Here is an 18,423-nt window from a genome sequence, read left to right as displayed (position 1 = left end):
ACACCCAGTGAGCTCTAGGCTTACACACATTACCAGTTGCTTGTTTCCCCAGCGTATGAAGATTACAGATTGCCACGTCTCCTGAGTTTGAGCCCTCATTAAAATCAATGAGAGGTCTTATGGTGCACTGAGTAGCAATCCACACCTCTGGACCAGAAACTCTGGCTTCAAGTCTCATTCCAGAGATTGATGGCCATGGAGGGTGTGTTAATAACAGTTTGATTGTCAATCTGTAAAATCTTCTTAATACACCCAAGACAAAAGTATGTCCTGGTCAGCCAGAACCATATCCCATAAATATTTCTCCCACCCTACCTCCACTAAAACAAGGTCTAGGCCAAGTGTCCTCCTCACCTCAAAGGAGTGTGAATGATGAAACTCAATGAGTCAGGTAGTTTCAGGAGAAAACGTTTCCACGTGCTGACCAGACCTATTACTATTTAGTCTTGTAATTTTCCTGCAGGGTTCCGTATACAAAATAGGTGAAAAATGTCACAGAGAAGGGACCTTCTCCAAAGTACCTTAATAAAGCGAGGTGAGCAGGAGGAAAACTGTCGAATTTCCACTGGCTCGTCTTCATTGGTATCATCCTCATCATAGGAATTGACATGGTGATATCGATCAGACCGAGCTTCATCAAGAGAGAATGGCACCATTTCAGATTCACAGCAAAGTCCCACAATCACCACCCATCCACCCCACTCGCCAGGCCTTTATGCTCAATGTTCTTTCTGATTGCGATTGTCCCGGACCACAATCCACCCAGCACCCTAACACCACCCACTCAGACTGCATTTACTGCGACTGTCCAGACAGACAATGTAGGAGGTTGGTTAGCTTTGGATACAGGGGGTCCTCTGAACACCCCACCTTCCGTCTAGCATCCACACTCCAAGCTCCCCCCTGCTTCAGAAAGGCACATCTCCTGTGTTCTATATTTCTCTGAGCAGCAAGGTCAAGATGAGGCTCCCATGGATCCTGTCTTCATTCTACCCTGTTATTTACTATTGAATCTCATAACTGTGTCTCATAAAATTCAGAGTTTATAAAGGCATCCTAACACCTGGCTTCCTCCCACCATTCACAGCCCCCAACTTTGCTTCGAAGAAAAAATACTTGCTGTCAAAGTAACTTGTGTCTTCTTCTGACTCCAGGTGGGGAATGAATTCTGCCTTTTGACGCAGCAGACTAGTCCAGTCCAGGTCTTTGAAGAAACCGTGTTGCTTGACTTCATAGGTGCCTCCTATAGAAAGAGAAATGGGGTTAGGATACCAAAGCGTTGAAATGTCCAGGTCATATTGGCACTGGTTAACTAAACATGGCTACTGTCAGAATCCTCACTAATTCTTGATTGTGTTTATTCTTTTATCAATGTTGTATGATGATTTGAAAGTGACTTGTGGACTTTGGGACAGGGTAAAAGGAGAAGAACAGATCAAACAAGCTATAATTGTTTGTGAGGCCAGACTTGGAGGCTAATCGCAGGCTGGGCCTAGATTTAAAAGGCTCCAGCAGTCACAGAGATACCAAGAACAGTTGTATGCTTGAACAAAGAGCAGAAGTTTCAAATTTATCAGTACCTCGGAATTGGTTCTGGGAAGTCTGGAAGAGAGTCCATCTTCAAGCAGTTGTTTAATAGTACTTGAGGCCTCAGGAAGAGTCGATTAGTCTATCAGGGTGGAACTAAAATTAGTTTTTGAAGTATGTTTTCTGACAGATAGTTCTGGGCTGCTTCTGAGACATTATGAAGATTTGAAAGCTCCCTGCTTAATTTAATACATTTGCTTTCAGATACCCAAAGTATAGAAAACGGAGTGCCTTTTCCGGGGTGAACTGAGAAAGTGACCCTGATCAATGTTTCAGAGAAAACAGCCAAGGCGTCCACATTAATGCCTTTGAAACACCACGTCATGAAAGCCATGTAATTAATCTGACCAGTTTTGTTATGTTATTATTCCTTAACTGCGTTTATTTGTCTGTGTGCCTCCTGTGTGTATGGGGGCTGAAAAGAAATGTTTCGGGTTTAAATCACAATAATCAGCTTGCCATGTTATTTAATTTTTCTCTCTGCTAAAGTTATCGTATATCTAATAAATAGTTAAGACTTTCCACTTATTATTTAAGATAACCAGTGTCTGGAAATTAATTATTCACGAAGTTCCCCATGGGAGACTGGTCAGCAAGGTTAGATTTCATAGAATACAGGGAGAACTAGCCATTTGGATACAGAACTGGCTCGAAGGTAGAAGACAGAGGGTGGTGGTGGAGGGTTGTTTTTCAGACTGGAGGCCTGTGAGCAGTGGAGTGCCACAAGGATCTGTGCTAGGTCCACTGCTTTTCATCATTTATATAAATGATTTGGATGGGAGCATAAGAGGTATAGTTAGGAAGTTTGCAGATGACATCAAAATTGGAGGTGTAGTGGACAGCGGAGAGGGTTACCTCAGATTACAACAGGATCTGTACCAGATGGGCCAATGGGCTGAGAAGTGGCAGATGGAGTTTAATTCAGATAAATGCGAGGTGCTGCATTTTGGGAAAGCAAATCTTAGCAGGACTTATACACTTAATGGTCAGGTCCTCGGGAGTGTTGCTGAACAAAGAGACCTTGGAGTGCAGGTTCATAGCTCCTTGATGTAGAATCGCAGGTGGATAGGATAGTGAAGAAGGCATTTGGTATGCTTTCCTTTATTGGTCAGAGTATTGAGTACAGGAATTGGGGGGTCATGTTGCGGTTGTACAGGACATTGGTTAGGCCACTGTTGGAGTATTGTGTGCAATTCTGGTCTCCTTCCTATTGGAAAGATGTTGTGAAACTTGAAAGGGTTCAGAAAAGATTTACAAGCATGTTGCCAGGGTTGGAGGATCTGAGCTATAGGGAGAGGCTGAACAGGCTGGGGCTGTTTTTCCTGGAGCGTCAGAGGCTGAGGGGTGATCTTATAGAGGTTTACAAAATTATGAGTGGTATGGATAGGGTAAATAGGCAAAGTCTTTTCCTGGGGTCAGGGAGTCCAGAACGAGAGGGTTTAGGGTGAGATGGGAAAGATATAAAAGAGGCCTAAGGGACACCGTTTTCACACAGAGGGTGGTACGTGTATGGAATGAGCTGCCAGAGGAAGTGGTGGAGGCTGGTACAATTGCAACATTTAAGAGGCATTTGGATAGGTATATGAATAGGAAGGGTTTGGAGGGATATGGGTCGGGTGCTGGCAGGTGAGACTAGATTGGGTTGGGATACCTGGTCGGTACAGACGGGTTGGACCAAAGGGTCTGTTTGCGTTCTGTACATCTCTGTGACTCTATGACAAAGTCTGTGATTAGTTATTCAAAAGTCTGGTTAGGAACCACTGGAATGAATACTTCCAAGTATATCTTCAATGGTTAGTTTTACTGTGTTGTGTATATACAAGTAGAAAGACTGATTTGGTTCGGCTGTCTCTGTGTCATGACACTCCACAGAACTAGGATGATTTAAAAGTAGCAAAGGTGGCTCCAAAATGTCTAGGACCACCCCTTTCCAACAGTGGCGACATCTAAACACAACAGTGCAACCAGAATTCATATTAAATGCATCTTGAGGAGCAACTCAGCTTTAATGTACACACTGGGAAGAGAATTTTAAGGCTAGTTTTATGAATCAATGCTCCCAGCTGATTTAGACAATGAGCTTCATTGTTTACACTAATTTCTATGCATGTAGGCAACTTGTGTGTGGAAACAATTTTGTATCACACCTTCCACTTATTATTTGAGAGGCAACTGTCACCAGCTCACTGAGGTCGCAAATATAAATGGTTTTCCAATTCACTTTGTCGATGGGAGGTCACTAACAACTTGAAATGCAAGGCACTAACCTCCTTCCCTGACGTGCAGCATTTCTCCAACATTAAACATCCAGCAGCTTTTAGCTCATTGAGATAATAGTCACTGCTGGATAAATGTGCCTCTGACTTTTGCTGAAACGTTGGACTCAGGGATGCACTTCCATCTCAACTGCCATTAACATAAAAATTGCCAATTTGAACTTTTTTGTACCTCAGCCTCTTTAATGACATTGCAGCAATTCGGGCTCAGCAGCACGCACTTAGCACAATCTATATTGCAACAAAAGTGATTAGATTTCAAAATTATGCTGAGTTGGCCCATGAAAGTTGGCAGTGGATGGGCCTGACGAGCATTACAAAGAAGGCAATTACCAGAATGTGTTATACTTGCATCAGAGATGTTATCAAATGACAGTTAACAGTGAGGGGAAGCTACTTGTAATGGGAGTGAGTGGAAGGGTTGGGTTCATTAGCCCACTTTACAACTACAGTGAATGGAAGAGATTTGACCTATTCATCAGATATGCAACTACAGTGAATGGAAACAGTCTGGCACCTTGTGATTTTATGTTAACTGCAGTGAAATGAAATGTAGTTTCATCCACTGATATGGTGCACAAATGGAATGATTGACAAGTACTTTGACCTTGGAACATTTCATTTGTCCGGTGAAATGAACTGGGAAGAATTTGAGATATTAGCATGAATACAAAGTGGTCATTTCATTAACATTGTACATAATATTAGTTGAAAAGACAGCTGACTTGTAGTTGGACCTAGGTAAAAACAATGACTGCAGATGCTGAAAATCAAATACTGGATTAGTGGTGCTGGAAGAGCACAGCAGTTCAGGCAGCATCCAACGAGCAGCGAAATCAACGTTTCGGGCAAAAGCCCTTCATCAGGAATCAGGACTTGTAGTTGGACCTGCCTTATATATACTGTGGCTTGCAAGAGTAGGTCAGAATAAGGGAACTCTGGGGCAAGTAACTCACCTCCTGACTCCCTAAAACATGTCCACTATCTTGAAGGCACAAGTCAGGAGTGTGATGGTGTACTCCCTACTTGCTCCAATAACACTCAAGATGCTCAGCACCACACAGGAGAAAGTAATCTGCTTCATCAGAACCCCATGCAGCACATTAAATATTCAGTCCCTTCACTGCCAACACACACTGGCAGAAGTGTGCATCATCTACAAGGTAGATTGCAGCAACTGGCCATGGTTCCTTCAACAACTTTGTCCAAATATGTGACATCAACTACCTTGAAGGATAAGGTTAGCAGATGTACGGACCACCTGCAAGTTCACCTTCCATTTACATATCATTCTTGGAACCATAATCATCCTTCATTCATTGTTGCCAGTCAAAATCCTGGAACTCTGTCTGGGCCATACCTCAGACAGTAGACACATGGCCTGCAACAGTTCAAGAAGGTGAATTACTAGCACCTTCTCAAGGTCAACAGAATGGGCAATACATGCTGGTCACACCAGCAACATTATATCCTGGGAATGTAAAATATAGATACTTAAATAGTGCTCAAAACTTCAAAACAAATATTTACATTTATATTATACTTTTCACAACCAATGGACATTTCAAAGTGTTTTATGGCCAATACTTTCCAAGTGTTGCAATGTTGTAACATAGGAAATGCTACACTGGACAAACTCTCCCAAACAGGAAAGTCACAATAATTGGACTACCTGCTTTTTTTGTGATGTTGACAGAAAAATAAACATTGGTCTGTGCACTGGCAAGAACTCCCAGCTGTTCTCAAAAATTGTACCACGCAATTCAACGAAGCAGACAGGTAGGACCTCAGTTTATAGACGAGGCACCTTCAAAGATGCAGCACTCCAGTGCTACTGCAATAAAGTGTTCACTTGGATTTGTGTGTTCAAGGTTAGATAGAGTTTTGATCCATAGAGGGTTATGGTGCCAGACAGGAAAATGGATTTGAGGTCGCAATCAGATCAGTCATGATCTTATCAAATGACGGAGCAGGATCAAGGGACCGAGCAATCCTTTGTGACCCAGAGTTGATGGTGCTATCAACTGAGCAGGGGCTGGCAAATTGGAAAGACTGGTCCAAGGGAGTAAATGGAAAGGATATGATGTTGCAACATTACATAGAATGGAAGGGATTTGGTACACTAGCTTTGTATCACCTTCACAAGGTCAAACTGGGTAAGGGGCTCACTTTGACATTGTGTACAATCAAAATAAACGGTGTGATTCAAAAGGTCATAAGGGTGGCAGATGTTGAGAGTCAAGGCTTTTGGGGGATAAATGGTAATTATAAAGCAACAATGGCAACTTATATTTCTACAGTGTGCTTATAAGAACAACAAATCAAAGAATGAGGGAGCTTTACTTATCCCCAGATAAGACAGGGCTTAAACTGGGAGTGGTTAAGCTCCTGAAATGTGAATGTGCTTTTTCTCCTGGCAATGGCAACTTCTGCCTTGTTGAAGACATTCAAAAAGTAAACTTAACAAGTTATATAAACAGCATATAGGATAAATGAGCGTTTACATAAAAATGACAACTTAAGGCATTCTTTATCATGTCAGGTTAGGGTGAATCAACTGTGTCTCACCTCATCTCTCCCATAAATGTTAGCTCTATGAATAATTCAAAATACATAAAGACAAAAACCTTTCTACATTAAAACAGTGACTACACTTCTAAAGCACTTTATTGGCTATAACGCACTTTGGGACAACCTGAGATGATTAAAATTGCTATGCAATAAGTCTTCCTTATGTTAAAATCATGCTGAGAGCATTGTGTTAAACATCTATGAAAGAATAGATGGTCATCATTTCCAACTTAAGCTTTGAAGGATGATGACAGAGCTGCAGGCAGATGAACAATGAGAGAGAGAGAGAGAGAGAGAGGAAAGGCCCTGCTCCATAGAATCATAAAATCAGTTTGGATAGAGGGCATTCGGCCCATTGAGTCTGCACCAACCTCCTGAACAGCATCCCACCCAGACCCATGCCCATTCCCGTAAACCTGCATTTCCCATGGCTAATCCACCTAGCCTGCAAATCCCTGAATACTATAGGGCAATTTCGCATGGCCAGTCCACCTAACCACCATCCACCACTATGGTCCCGCTCAGGTTGGGGTCACCTACCTGTCCCCAGTCTCTCCAATGGGTTTGGCTGTAGAAGACAGGAAATAAGGTGTTGGGCATCTGCTGGGAGTGCCTCATCGCCATCAGGCCACATTATATCATCTGGAAACAAAAGGCAACATTAGAAATCGGAAAGGTATGCGATTTGCCACTAATAGACTTTGTATTATTACTTTTTGCTAAAATATTTGTGACCATTTGCCCCAAATCCCACTTGAAGCCTCTCATTCCATTATAATGTCAGCACTCTATTTCTAATTCAGCAATTGTCCTTTTATGGGAAAAAAAGATTTCTTTGGAACTGTGATGAAGTAACTATTGAAGTACCCTGTCTTTCACTCATCATTTTCTCCTTTCATACATCACAGAGCATTCCTTTTGTCCTTAACCCCCTTCCCTCACCCCAGGGATTCCCAAACTTTTTGCCCACCATGACCCCATTTTGAACTTTGAAAATTGTCATAAGTCCTCAGCCTGAGACCATTGAGAGCAGGGGACCGGAGGCAGCAGTGGGTGGGATGGTTGGGGTGTTGTGCTTGCACAATGTGGGGTGGAGGGATGAGGCCTGAGACAGGGACGGTGTGGTGCTGGTGGGGACCTGTAGACATTGGGTGGGGACCTGTGGGCGCTGGGTGGGCACTTTTGGGTGCTGGGTGGGCACCTGTGAATATTGGGTGGGGTCCAGTCAGAGTGGGGCAGGAGCTGAGAGAGCAGGAGCCTGTTAGATCAGGGACACCGCTGATGTAGTTTCAGTGAACACTCCAAAGCTTCCGTTATTGACACATCATCCCAAATTTCAGCTTGTGGACCCATTGCGGACATCCGACTTTGGGAAGTCCAGCTGCTCCCTTTTACTGCCACCAGTACCAAATACCTTTCTGATCTTTTACAACACTCCGATGGAAGATCATCAGCCTGAAACATTAATGCTGCTTTTCTCCCGCCCCAGGCTCCCCAGGTGTGCTGAGCATTTCCCGCCCTTTCTCTTTTATTTCAGATTATTATATTGCCCAGAGTTATTCTGCTTCAGTATAAGTAGCATCCTCCTTCCCAGGATTTAGAGTCAAAGAGATGTACAGCATGGAAACAGACCCTTCAGTCCAGCTCATCCACACCGACCAGATATCCCAACCCAATCTAGTCCCACCGGCCCTTATCCCTCCAAACCCTTCCTATTCATATACCCATCCAGATCCCGCTTAAATGTTGCAATTGTACCAGCCTCCACCGCTTCCCCTGGCAGCTCATTCCATACACATACCACCCTCTGCGTGAAAAAGTTGCCCCTTAGGTTTCTTTTATATCTTTCCCCTCTCACCCTAAACCTAAGCCCTCTAGTTCTGGACTTCCCCATCCCAGGGAAAATACCTTGTCTATTTATCCTATCTATGCCCTCATGATTTTATAAATCTCTATAAGGTCACCCCTCAGCCTCTGACACTCCAAGGAAAACAGCCTCAGCCTATTCAATCTCTCCCTATAGATCAAATCCTCCAACCCTGGCAACATCCTTGTAAATCTTTTCTGAACACTTTCAAGTTTCACAACATCCTTCTGACGGGAAGGAGACTAGAATTGCATGCAATATTCCAACAGTGGTCTAACCAATGTCCTGTACAGCTGTAACATGACCTCCCAACTCCTGTACTCAGTACTCTGACCAATAAAGGAAAGCATACCAAGCGCCTTCTTCACTATCCTGTCTACCTGCGACTACTTTCAAGGAGCTATGAACCTGCACTCCAAGGTCTCTTTGTTCAGCAACACTTCCCAGGACCTTACCATTAAGTGTGTAAGTGCTGCTAAGATTTGCTTTCCCAAAATGCATCACCTCTCATTTATCTGAATTAAACTCCATCTGCCACTCCTCAGCCCATTGGCCCATCTGATAAAGATCCCATTGTACTCTGAGGTAACCTTCTTGCTGTCCACTACACCTCCAATTTTGATGTCATCTGCAAACATACTAACTATACCTCTTAAACTCACATCCAAAATATTTATACAAATAACGAAAAGTAGAGGGCCCAGCACCGATCCTTGTGGCACTCCACTGGTCACAGGCCTCCAGTCTGAAGAACAAATCTCCACCACCACCCTCTATCTTCTAACTTTGAGCCAATTCTGTATGCAAATGGCTAGTTCTCCCTGTATTCCATGAGATCTAACCGTGCCAATTAGTCTCCCATGGGGAACCTTGTCGAACGCCTTACTGAAATCTATATAGATCACGTCGACTGCTCTGCCCTCATCAATGCTCTTTGTTACTTTTTCAAAAAACTCAATCAAGTTTGTGAGACATGATTTCCCATGCACAAAGCCATGTTGACTATCCCTAATCAGTCCTTGCCTTTCCAAATATATGGACATCCTGTCCCTCAGGATTCCCTCCAACAACTTGCCCACCACTGAGGTCAGGCTCACTGGTCTATAGTTCCCTGGCTTGTCCTTACCACCTTTCTTAAACAGTAGCACCACATTAGCCAACCTGCAGTCTTCCAAAACCTCACCTGTGACTATCGATGATACAAATATCTTAGCAAGTGGCCCAGCAATCACTTCCCTAGCTTCCCACAGAGCTCTAGGGTATACCTGATCAGGTCCTGGGGATTTATCCAAGTTTATGGGTTTCAAGGCATCCAGCACTTCCTCCTCTGTAATATGGACATTTTTCAAGATGTCACCATCTCTTTCCCTACAATCTATATCTTCCATGTCCTTTTCCACAGTAAACACCAATGCAAAATTCTTGTTTAATTTCCTTCCCATCTCCTGCAGCTTCACACAAAGGCTGCCTTGCTGATCTTTGAGGGGCCCTATTCTCTCCCTAGTTACCCTTTTGTCCTTAATGTACTTGTAAAGACCCTTTGGATTCTCCTTAGCTCTATTTCCAAAGCTATCTCATATCCCCTTTTTGCCTTCCTGATTTCCCTCTTAAGTATATTCCTACTGCCTTTATACTCTAAGGATTCACTTGATCTATCCTGTCTATACCTGATATACGCTTCCTTCCTTTTCTGAATCAAATCCTCAATTTCTTTAATCATCCAGCATTCTCTATACCTATCAGCCTTTCATTTCACCCTTTGCGAAGGAACAATGACTTTTCCATGGGGTACAGTACGTCATGTCACAAGTTTCTTGTTCCACTAATTAGCTGTAGGAATTCAGGCTCTGAAAGATCTTCAAAATGTTTGTTGTCCATTAACTGCTGGAAATTATCAATTTTTCATTTGCCTCCCGATTGCATTTGTCCTTTCAAGTGGACAGCAACAAGATGCTGAGCAGGTTTACAAGACAGCAGAGCCTGCAATGGAGTTTGACGTAATTCGCTTGTGAGCCCTGTAACAATGCAACAGGGTTTGGGTTTCTGTTTTTGCAATTTAATGGGTTTTTTTTGGGATTTAATTAAAGTTAAGTTACCATAGTTTCAGAGGATCGTAGAGATGACTGGTGGAAGTTTAACCTGAGGGTCACCATGCCTCAGGCAAGGGGAGAGATTGAGAAAGAGGTTCCTTCATGTTAGCAACAGCCTGTGTGGGAAGAGATGGCTTACTCTTCAATGCCAGCACCTTAAGACCAACACCCACTAAATTACTGACAGACCCAATTACTCATCTCCAGAACTTTAAAACAACTGAACCATTAGATCAAGAATATTTAACCAATTTTTGGACAGGCAACTTATTTTTTCACCTTAGGACAGGAATATCTAAATATTTTTGCCTTCGTGCCCTCAGACATAATAAATAAAATTGAGATCTGTTTTTTCCATCCATTTGCACACATTCCTGGATATTAAGAAATGTTGGTGTTCTGAATAGGTATATGTTAATCCATAGGGGCACAATGCCAAGAACAACCTAATCTGAATCTAACTCCCTCCCACAGTCACAATTCAAACCAACCAAGAGATAATCATTGAGTGGCCTGAATTTCAACCACTGTGTTATTGCCAGCTTCTAATGACCACAGTTTGAACGTCCTTGCCCAAGACTGTACCATGCAGCATAAACACAAACATCGAGGGAGGGTCGATAAGATCTGACTGGATTCCAAACCTACCGCTGATGACTTGGCCAAACAACTCCTCAGGTGTGTCACCAAAAAAAGGAACACATCCCACCAGGAATTCGTACAGTATGATGCCCATTGCCCACCAGTCGACCGGCTTTCCATACCCCTGTCGCACGATGACCTCTGGGGCAATGTATTCTGGAGTACCACACACCTGCAACAAAACACTCCATTTCAGGAAGTCTTGAAATCAGCTATTTTGCACTGTTTTTGCATCGCTTTCCCTTATTCCCCAACACTGTCTCACCTCACTCTACCATTGGCAGTTGTACATTCAGCTATAAAGCCCCACTCTCTTTCTCTAAACCTCTCCATCTTTCCACCTCAGTCTCTTCCATTAAGGCCTTCCTTATTCAATTGGCCAAGCCTTTCAGTATTTGCCTTCATGCCAACTTCTTTAGTTCAGTGCCCATTTTTCTGACCTGTTTGTGATGGGTCTTGGGACGTTGTTCTAAATTAAAAGCAACTTGCTATGAATACTTTTGGTGGAGAAGCAACATAATTGAAGGTCTTATGAGGATAATCAGCCAAGATAGTTTATTTAATTCCAGGATTATTGTTTGCCTAGTATGCTTTAATTCCCAGTACACTTCAGCTCAGAGTATAATTATCTGTGAGCAGATGGAGTTCAGTATGAAGTCATATACTATGGACCTAACATTGATAGATTGTATAGTATGTTGTAAATGATGAAAATCTACAGAGGCAGTGAAATTTACATTTCCAAGCGCACAAATAGAAAGACAGACTTGCATTTATATATCTATAGTTATCAACATCTCAAAGCACTTTCTAAACTTTGAAGTATTTTTGTAATATTGGAAACATGGCAGCCAATTCACACACAATAACCTCCAAGAAACAGACAATCAGTTCACCTGCTTTTCTAAAACAAACACAGAGATTGCTGGAGAAACTCAGCGGGCCTGTCACTTGTGGACAGAGAAACAGAATTAATGTTCCAAGTCCAGTAAATTTCTGAAGAAGAACCAAAACATTAACTCTGTTTCTCTCTCCACAGATGCTGCCAGACCTGCTGAGTTTCTCCAGTATTGTCTGAGTTTGTTTCAGACTTGCAGCACCTGCGGTATTTTATATTTATTCCTGCTTTTCTGTTGTTTCATGATGAATAAACAATAAACATCAGTGAGGACAGCAGGGGTACTGCACATGCTCTTCTTCGAAATAGGACCATGGAATTATATACAATTAACTCACTGGATGGGACCTCAGTTTACCACGACATCTAAAAGACAGCACCCTCACAGTGCAGCATTTCCTGGGTAGTGCACCAAAACGTCAGCCTTGACTCTTGACTTCAGGGATTGGAGTGGAATTTAAACCAGGAACGTTGTGAGTCAGAGACAACAATCCTTCCAAAGCCGACACTTAAAACTAAATCACAAAAAACTAGTGGACAGATGCAAAAATAATTTAAAAAGCTGATGGATTAACAGCATGTTGTTGGGAGCTTAACACCTCAATGATCAATCTGTTCTTCACCAAGAAAGAACATGTGAAAGATCTGTACAAAGTATAGACAATCTTCTGGTAATACTGTAGCCTATTTAATTACCTAATTGCAGGATGATGCCATTTTCAATTGCCTCATTTTCCAATTTCAGTGTCTAGTTAATAAATAAACGAGTCAGCCACTGTTGGAATATTGCATACAATTCTGGTCTCCTTCCCGTCAGAAGGATGTTGTGAAACTTGAAAGGGTTCAGAAAAGATTTACAAGGATGTTGCCAGGGTTGGAGGATTTGAGCTATCGGGAGAAGTTGACTAGGCTGGGGCTGTTTTCCCTGGAGTGTCGGAGGCTGAGGGGAGAACTAACAGAGGTTTATAAAATCATGAGAGGTGTGGAGAGGACAAATAGACAAGGTCTTTTCCCTGGGGTGGGCAAGTCCAGAACTAGAGGGCATAGGTTTAAGGTGAGAGGGGAAAGATATAAAAGAGACCTAAGGGGCAACTTTTTCACGCAGAGGGTAATATGTGTATGGAATGAGCTGCCAGAGGAAGTGGTGGAGGCTAGTACAATTGCAACATTTAAAAGGCATCTGGATGGGTATATGAATAGGAAGGGTTTGGAGGGATATGGGCCGGGTGCTGGCAGGTGTGACTAGATTGGGTTGGGATATCCGGTCGGCATGGACGAGTTGGACCGAAGGGTCTGTTTCTGTGTTGTATATCTCTATGACTCTATCATTGCATGGATCACTTTGCAATGGAGCCAGAGAATCAGAGAATTGGGAGTTTCATTGAGAAATTTCAGTCAGGGTAGGATGCAACATGATTGAAAGGAACAGAGTAGGATGACTGACTTTCTACAATAACTCCTCCTGTTGGCATAATAAAATCAGTTGTGTGATAAAACTAGTGTAGCACCTTATTCCATCAGTTTCCCAATCAAAGTATTAGAATGTAGGAGGATGATAATTAGGTTTGCAGATAACATAGAGATTGGCTGTGTGGTTGACAATGAAAATATAAATGTATTGGTCAGATCATTGGTAGATGGAATTTAACCCTGACAATTGTGAAGTGAAGCCATTTGGAAGACATATCAAAACAAGGAGGTACTCAATGAATGGCAGGACACTAGGAAGCTCAGAGGAAAAGAGGGATCTTTGACTGATGGTCCAAAGATGCCTGAAGGCGACAGGACAAGTTAATCGGGTAGTTAAGAAGGTATGTGGGATGCTTGCATTTATCAGCCGAGGCATAGATTATAAGAGCTGAGAGATTCACCAGGGTAGTGTCTGGGATTCAGAATTTCAGCCATTAAGAGAATTTCAGGCTGTTTTCTTTGGAGCAGAGAAGGCTGAGGGAGGATGTGATTGAGGTGTATAAAACTATGAAGGACAGAAAGCAGCTGTTATTCTTAGTCAAAGGGTCAGGAACAAGGGGGCACAATGCTAAAGTGAAAGGCAGAAAGTTTAGAAGGGACTTGAGAAAAAACCCAGAGGGTGGGGGGGGTCTACAATGCACTGCCTGGAAGGGTAGCTGAGACAGGTAACCTCACAACATTTAAAAAGTACTTCAGTGAGCACTTGAAATGTCATAACATTCAAGGCTATGGGCCAAGTATGAGAAAGTGGATTAGTGTAGCTAGTTGCCTACTTTTGGCAGTACAGATTCAATGGGCCGAATCTGTCTGATTCTTGTGCAATTGCCTCTACAGGCGCCAAGAAATAATTGAAAGATATCAATATCACTCACAGAAGCCATTAATAAGTAAAATGATAAAACACAAGAAAAATGGCATGACATTTCTATCTTATACCCACCCCCAACCCATTGTGGGTGTACATGTGCTCCATGCACTGCAGTGGTTCAAGAAGGCAGGTCAACACCCCATCTTCTCCAAAACAGATAAAAAGGGATAATAAATGCTGGCCCAGCCAGCAAACCCCTCAAGTCCCAAGAAATATTAAATACACACCATTACTCAGTTCTTCTTTCTGAAATGCTTCTGAATTATTTTTAATGATTTTCCAAACTGATATTCGTCTCTGTTCACTGAACCTAAAATCTGTCCAAATCAATTTTTTCAATGTCTTGGCTGAGATAGTAAGACTGCTGATTGCTCCCAAGACTGGCTCATATGGAGTCAGTGCCAGATTGATAGAGGATTGTGGCAGTCAGCGGTTAGAACATAATTAAAAGAGGGAGCACAGGAGCAGAAAAGCTATAAGTCTTGGTTATGGATTTGTCACTGCTCAAGTATGTTGTAAAAATTGCACAGCTGTTCCCTTCACTGTATCAATCCAACACCGAGTCGAAGGGACAGCTTTCAATGGACCATCACACCAGCGGAGGGGGCTATCTGAATGATGTAAAGCATTAAAGCACTTGTGTTTAACAAGCGCCTGTCCCAAATTCAGGATGCCCCCCAAACTGCCTTCCTGTCAATGAAGTACTTCTGAAGAACAGTCATTGTCATAAAATGGACAGAATACAGCAGCCAATTTGCATACAGCCAGCTCCCACAAATGCCAAACTGATAATGGCTCTAGATAATGATTTTGGCAAAAGGTAATCAATTGGCCAGAAATGATGCTGTGTGATCATTCATGTCCACCTGAGAGGGCGGAAGGAACCAAGCTTTAATGCCTAATTTGAAGGATACTTCTGACACTGCAGTATTCCCTCAGTACCCTACTGAAAGCATTGCCTAGATGTTGTGCTCATGTCATCACAGTACGTCACTATCTTTTCACCCTTAGGATTTAGTTTGAATCTGGTCCTGGTTCACTGATAAGTTTGAGGATTCTAGTTCAGTGCTTTTACACAATCACATCCCAGTTTCTATCACGCAGAGTCTCCCAAAATTTGAGACAATCCCATACCAATCTAGAAAGCTCACAAACAGTAGATGGATAGGAATTTGACGATTTTATTCAGATACTCTCATCCAAAGTTTAGATCAATGAAAGAGTTTGCTGAAAGTAACTTGAGGGAGCTCTACTCAACATATAGCCATGATGTATCTGAGCTGAAACAAACACAGGGGATGCTGGAGAACTCTTTGTTCACAGGTGATGGTCATAAAGCAATATTGTTATAGATTCAGTTCGGATGAAAAGTCATATTTAATGTGAAACATTTTTTTTCCCTCTCCACAGATGCTGCCAGACCTGCTGAGTTTCTCCAGCATCCTGTATTTTTTATTCAGATTTCCAGCATCCACGGTATTTTGCTTTTATTTGTAGCTGAGATGAATGTGTCATCAGTGGAAAGTATCTTTCACAGGGCAAGACTAAAATTCCTCATCCTGATTCGGGAAAATAAGGAAAAGCAAGTAGCGTATTTCCTGACCTGCTTGTCCAGGAATTCCCGGGCATCCTTCTCGATATGACCCTCGTAAAGGTTGGTGGTGAGACTCATAAGACCAATCTTTGAGAGGCCGAAGTCTGTTAACTTAATGTGCCCCATTGACGTTATCAAGAGACTGTCAAACAATAAGAACAGAGCAAGTGGTTTAATAAAGCACACAGAGAATCTAGCAAGTGAGCTGGTGACAACTGGTTTTGTGTCTTATTCATTTCTGGTCTTGGACGTATTGGAAGCTCATTAGAATTTTTTGGGAAGTCGAAAAGGTCATGAGTATCTCTCTACGTCTTGAAAATATAAATGGACAATTACCTACAGTTACTCAATGAGGACACAGTTATCGTAGTCAATCAAGCTGGACATGTTCCTGGAGGTTGTGTCATGTGGTTTCTCATCTTTAACTTCTCCACCCAGTCGAACTGCCTGTCTCAACGACTCCTCCCCCCAAAAACAATATCCACAATCTAATGAACAAAAGTGTGCAAAGATGAATGGCAATTTTTTAAAGCTTCAGTGATCTTTCCCCTGTTGTTGCTCATAGCAATGTACCAGATATTAATCAGCAACACAGGAAGCTGTAGGCCGGTTAGCCTGAACTCAGTTGTTGGTGATATATTTTAACGAGCATTATTAAGGATGAGATTGCAGAAAATTTGGAAGTGCATGGTAAAATAGGGCTGAGTCAGCACTACTTCATCAAAGGGAGGTGATGCCTTGTGAATCTGTTAGCATTCTTTGACGAGATAATGAGATAGTTAGACCAAGGAGAGCCAGTGGACGTGATTTATTTGGATTATCAGAAGGCTTTTGGCAAGGGGCCACACAGGAGGCTGCTAAATAAGGTAAGAGCCCAGGGTGTTAGGGGTAAGGTACTGACATGGATAGAGGATTGGCTGACTAACAGAAGACACAGAGTATGGATAAAGTGGTCTTTTTCAGGATAGAAGTGGGGTCAGTGTTGGCACCACAACTATTCACATTATGCATTAACAATTTGGATGAAGGAACTGAGGGCATTCTTGCTAGGTTTCCAGATGATACAAAGGAAACAGGGAGTGTTGACGATGTGAGGACGCACAAAGTGGAGTTTTGAGAAGATTTGTCGCTCATGTTGATGTTCTGGATGTAGGTTTGTTCGCTGAGCTGGAAGGTTCATTTCCAGATGTTTCGTCACCATATTAGGTAACATCTTCAGTGGGCCTCTGGGTAAAGCACTGATGATAATTCCTGCTTTCTATTTATATGTTTGGGTTTCTTTGGGTTGGTGATGTCATTTCCTGTGGTGATGTCATTTCCTGTACTTTTTCTCAGCAGAGTGGTAGATGAGGTCTAACTCGATGTGCTTGTTGATAAGAGTTCCGGTTGGAATGCCATGCTTCAAGGAATTCTCATGCGTGTCTCTGTTTGGCTTGTCCTACGGTGGATGTGTTGTTCCAGTCGAAGTGGTGTCCTTCCTCATCTGTATGTAAGGATACTAGTGAGAGAGGGTCATGTCATTTTGTGGATAGTAGATGTTCATGTATCCTGTATCTAAGGAAGGATGCAATGACCTTGGAGAGAGCCCAGAGGAAGTTTATAAGAATGATCCCAAAGATGAAGAGCTTATCATATAAGGAGCAGTTGAGGACTCTGGGCATGTATTCAATGGATTTTAGAATGATGAGGGGGAATTTTATTAAAACTTACAGAATACTGAGAGGCCTGGATACAGTGAACATGGAGAAGATGTTTCCATGAGTAGGACAGACTAGGACCCAAGGATTCAGCCTGAGGGTGAAGGGAGAACCCTTTAGAACTGAGATGAGGAGGAATTTCTTCAGCCAGAGGTTGGTGAATCTGTGGAACTCATTGCCAGAGCAGGCTGTGGAAGCCAAGTCATTGAGTGTATTTAAGATAGAGATAGGTAGTTTTTTTATTGGTAGGCAGATCAAGGGTTATGGGGAGAAAGCAGGAGAATGGGGTTGAGAAACATCTCAGCTGTGATTGAATGGTAGAGCCAAATAGGCCAAATGGCCTAATTCTGCTCCTATGGTTTTCATGCACATAGGGTGTTTCCCATTAAATATGTGACCCGTTTAGTTAAACAATACCTGGTTAATATGAACCTCAAAGTAAACTTCACCTTGACAGGAATGGTATTTCAAACTTACTTGTCAGGTTTTAGATCCCGATGGACAATACCATAATTATGTAAATATTCCAAAGCCAAAACAGTTTCAGCAAAATACATCTGAGCCAGGTCCACAGGCAATGCGCCAATATTTTTCAGCAATGTTGCACAGTCACCTCCTGCAATAAATAAATTGGTAAAAGATTGGAGTTACAACAACAGGTAGCATAGACTGTATTTCCTCAAATCATGAGGGGCCTTAATAGGATAAATAGACAAGGTCTTTTTTCTGAGGTGGTGGAGTCCAAAACTAGAGGGCATATGTTTAAGGTGAGAGGGGAAAGATTTTAAAAGGACCTGGGGTAATCTTTTTACATAAAGGGTGGTGCGTGTATGGAACAAACTGCCAGAGGAAGTGGTGGAGGT

At 42.4% G+C, this 18,423-nt stretch overlaps 1 protein-coding gene across 8 annotated transcripts in view; it reads right to left on the bottom strand.

Moving 5' to 3' along the window:
* LOC140468119 (microtubule-associated serine/threonine-protein kinase 1-like) overlaps positions 1-18,423 on the bottom strand; it is a 156,982-nt gene that overhangs the window by 17,517 nt on the left and 121,042 nt on the right. For all 8 annotated transcript variants that reach the window (XM_072564305.1, XM_072564304.1, XM_072564308.1 and 5 more), the window contains 6 exons: positions 18,038-18,176; positions 15,873-16,005; positions 11,040-11,205; positions 6,975-7,076; positions 1,121-1,243; positions 522-631 (listed from right to left, as the gene is read on the bottom strand). In XM_072564305.1, the coding sequence (XP_072420406.1) occupies positions 522-631; positions 1,121-1,243; positions 6,975-7,076; positions 11,040-11,205; positions 15,873-16,005; positions 18,038-18,176 (773 nt within the window). The remainder of the gene's footprint in view (positions 1-521; positions 632-1,120; positions 1,244-6,974; positions 7,077-11,039; positions 11,206-15,872; positions 16,006-18,037; positions 18,177-18,423) is intronic.

Source organism: Chiloscyllium punctatum, chromosome 46 (genome assembly GCF_047496795.1).
Source record: "Chiloscyllium punctatum isolate Juve2018m chromosome 46, sChiPun1.3, whole genome shotgun sequence".
Lineage (NCBI taxonomy): Eukaryota > Metazoa > Chordata > Chondrichthyes > Orectolobiformes > Hemiscylliidae > Chiloscyllium > Chiloscyllium punctatum.
This window is presented reverse-complemented; position numbering and strand designations above follow the sequence as displayed.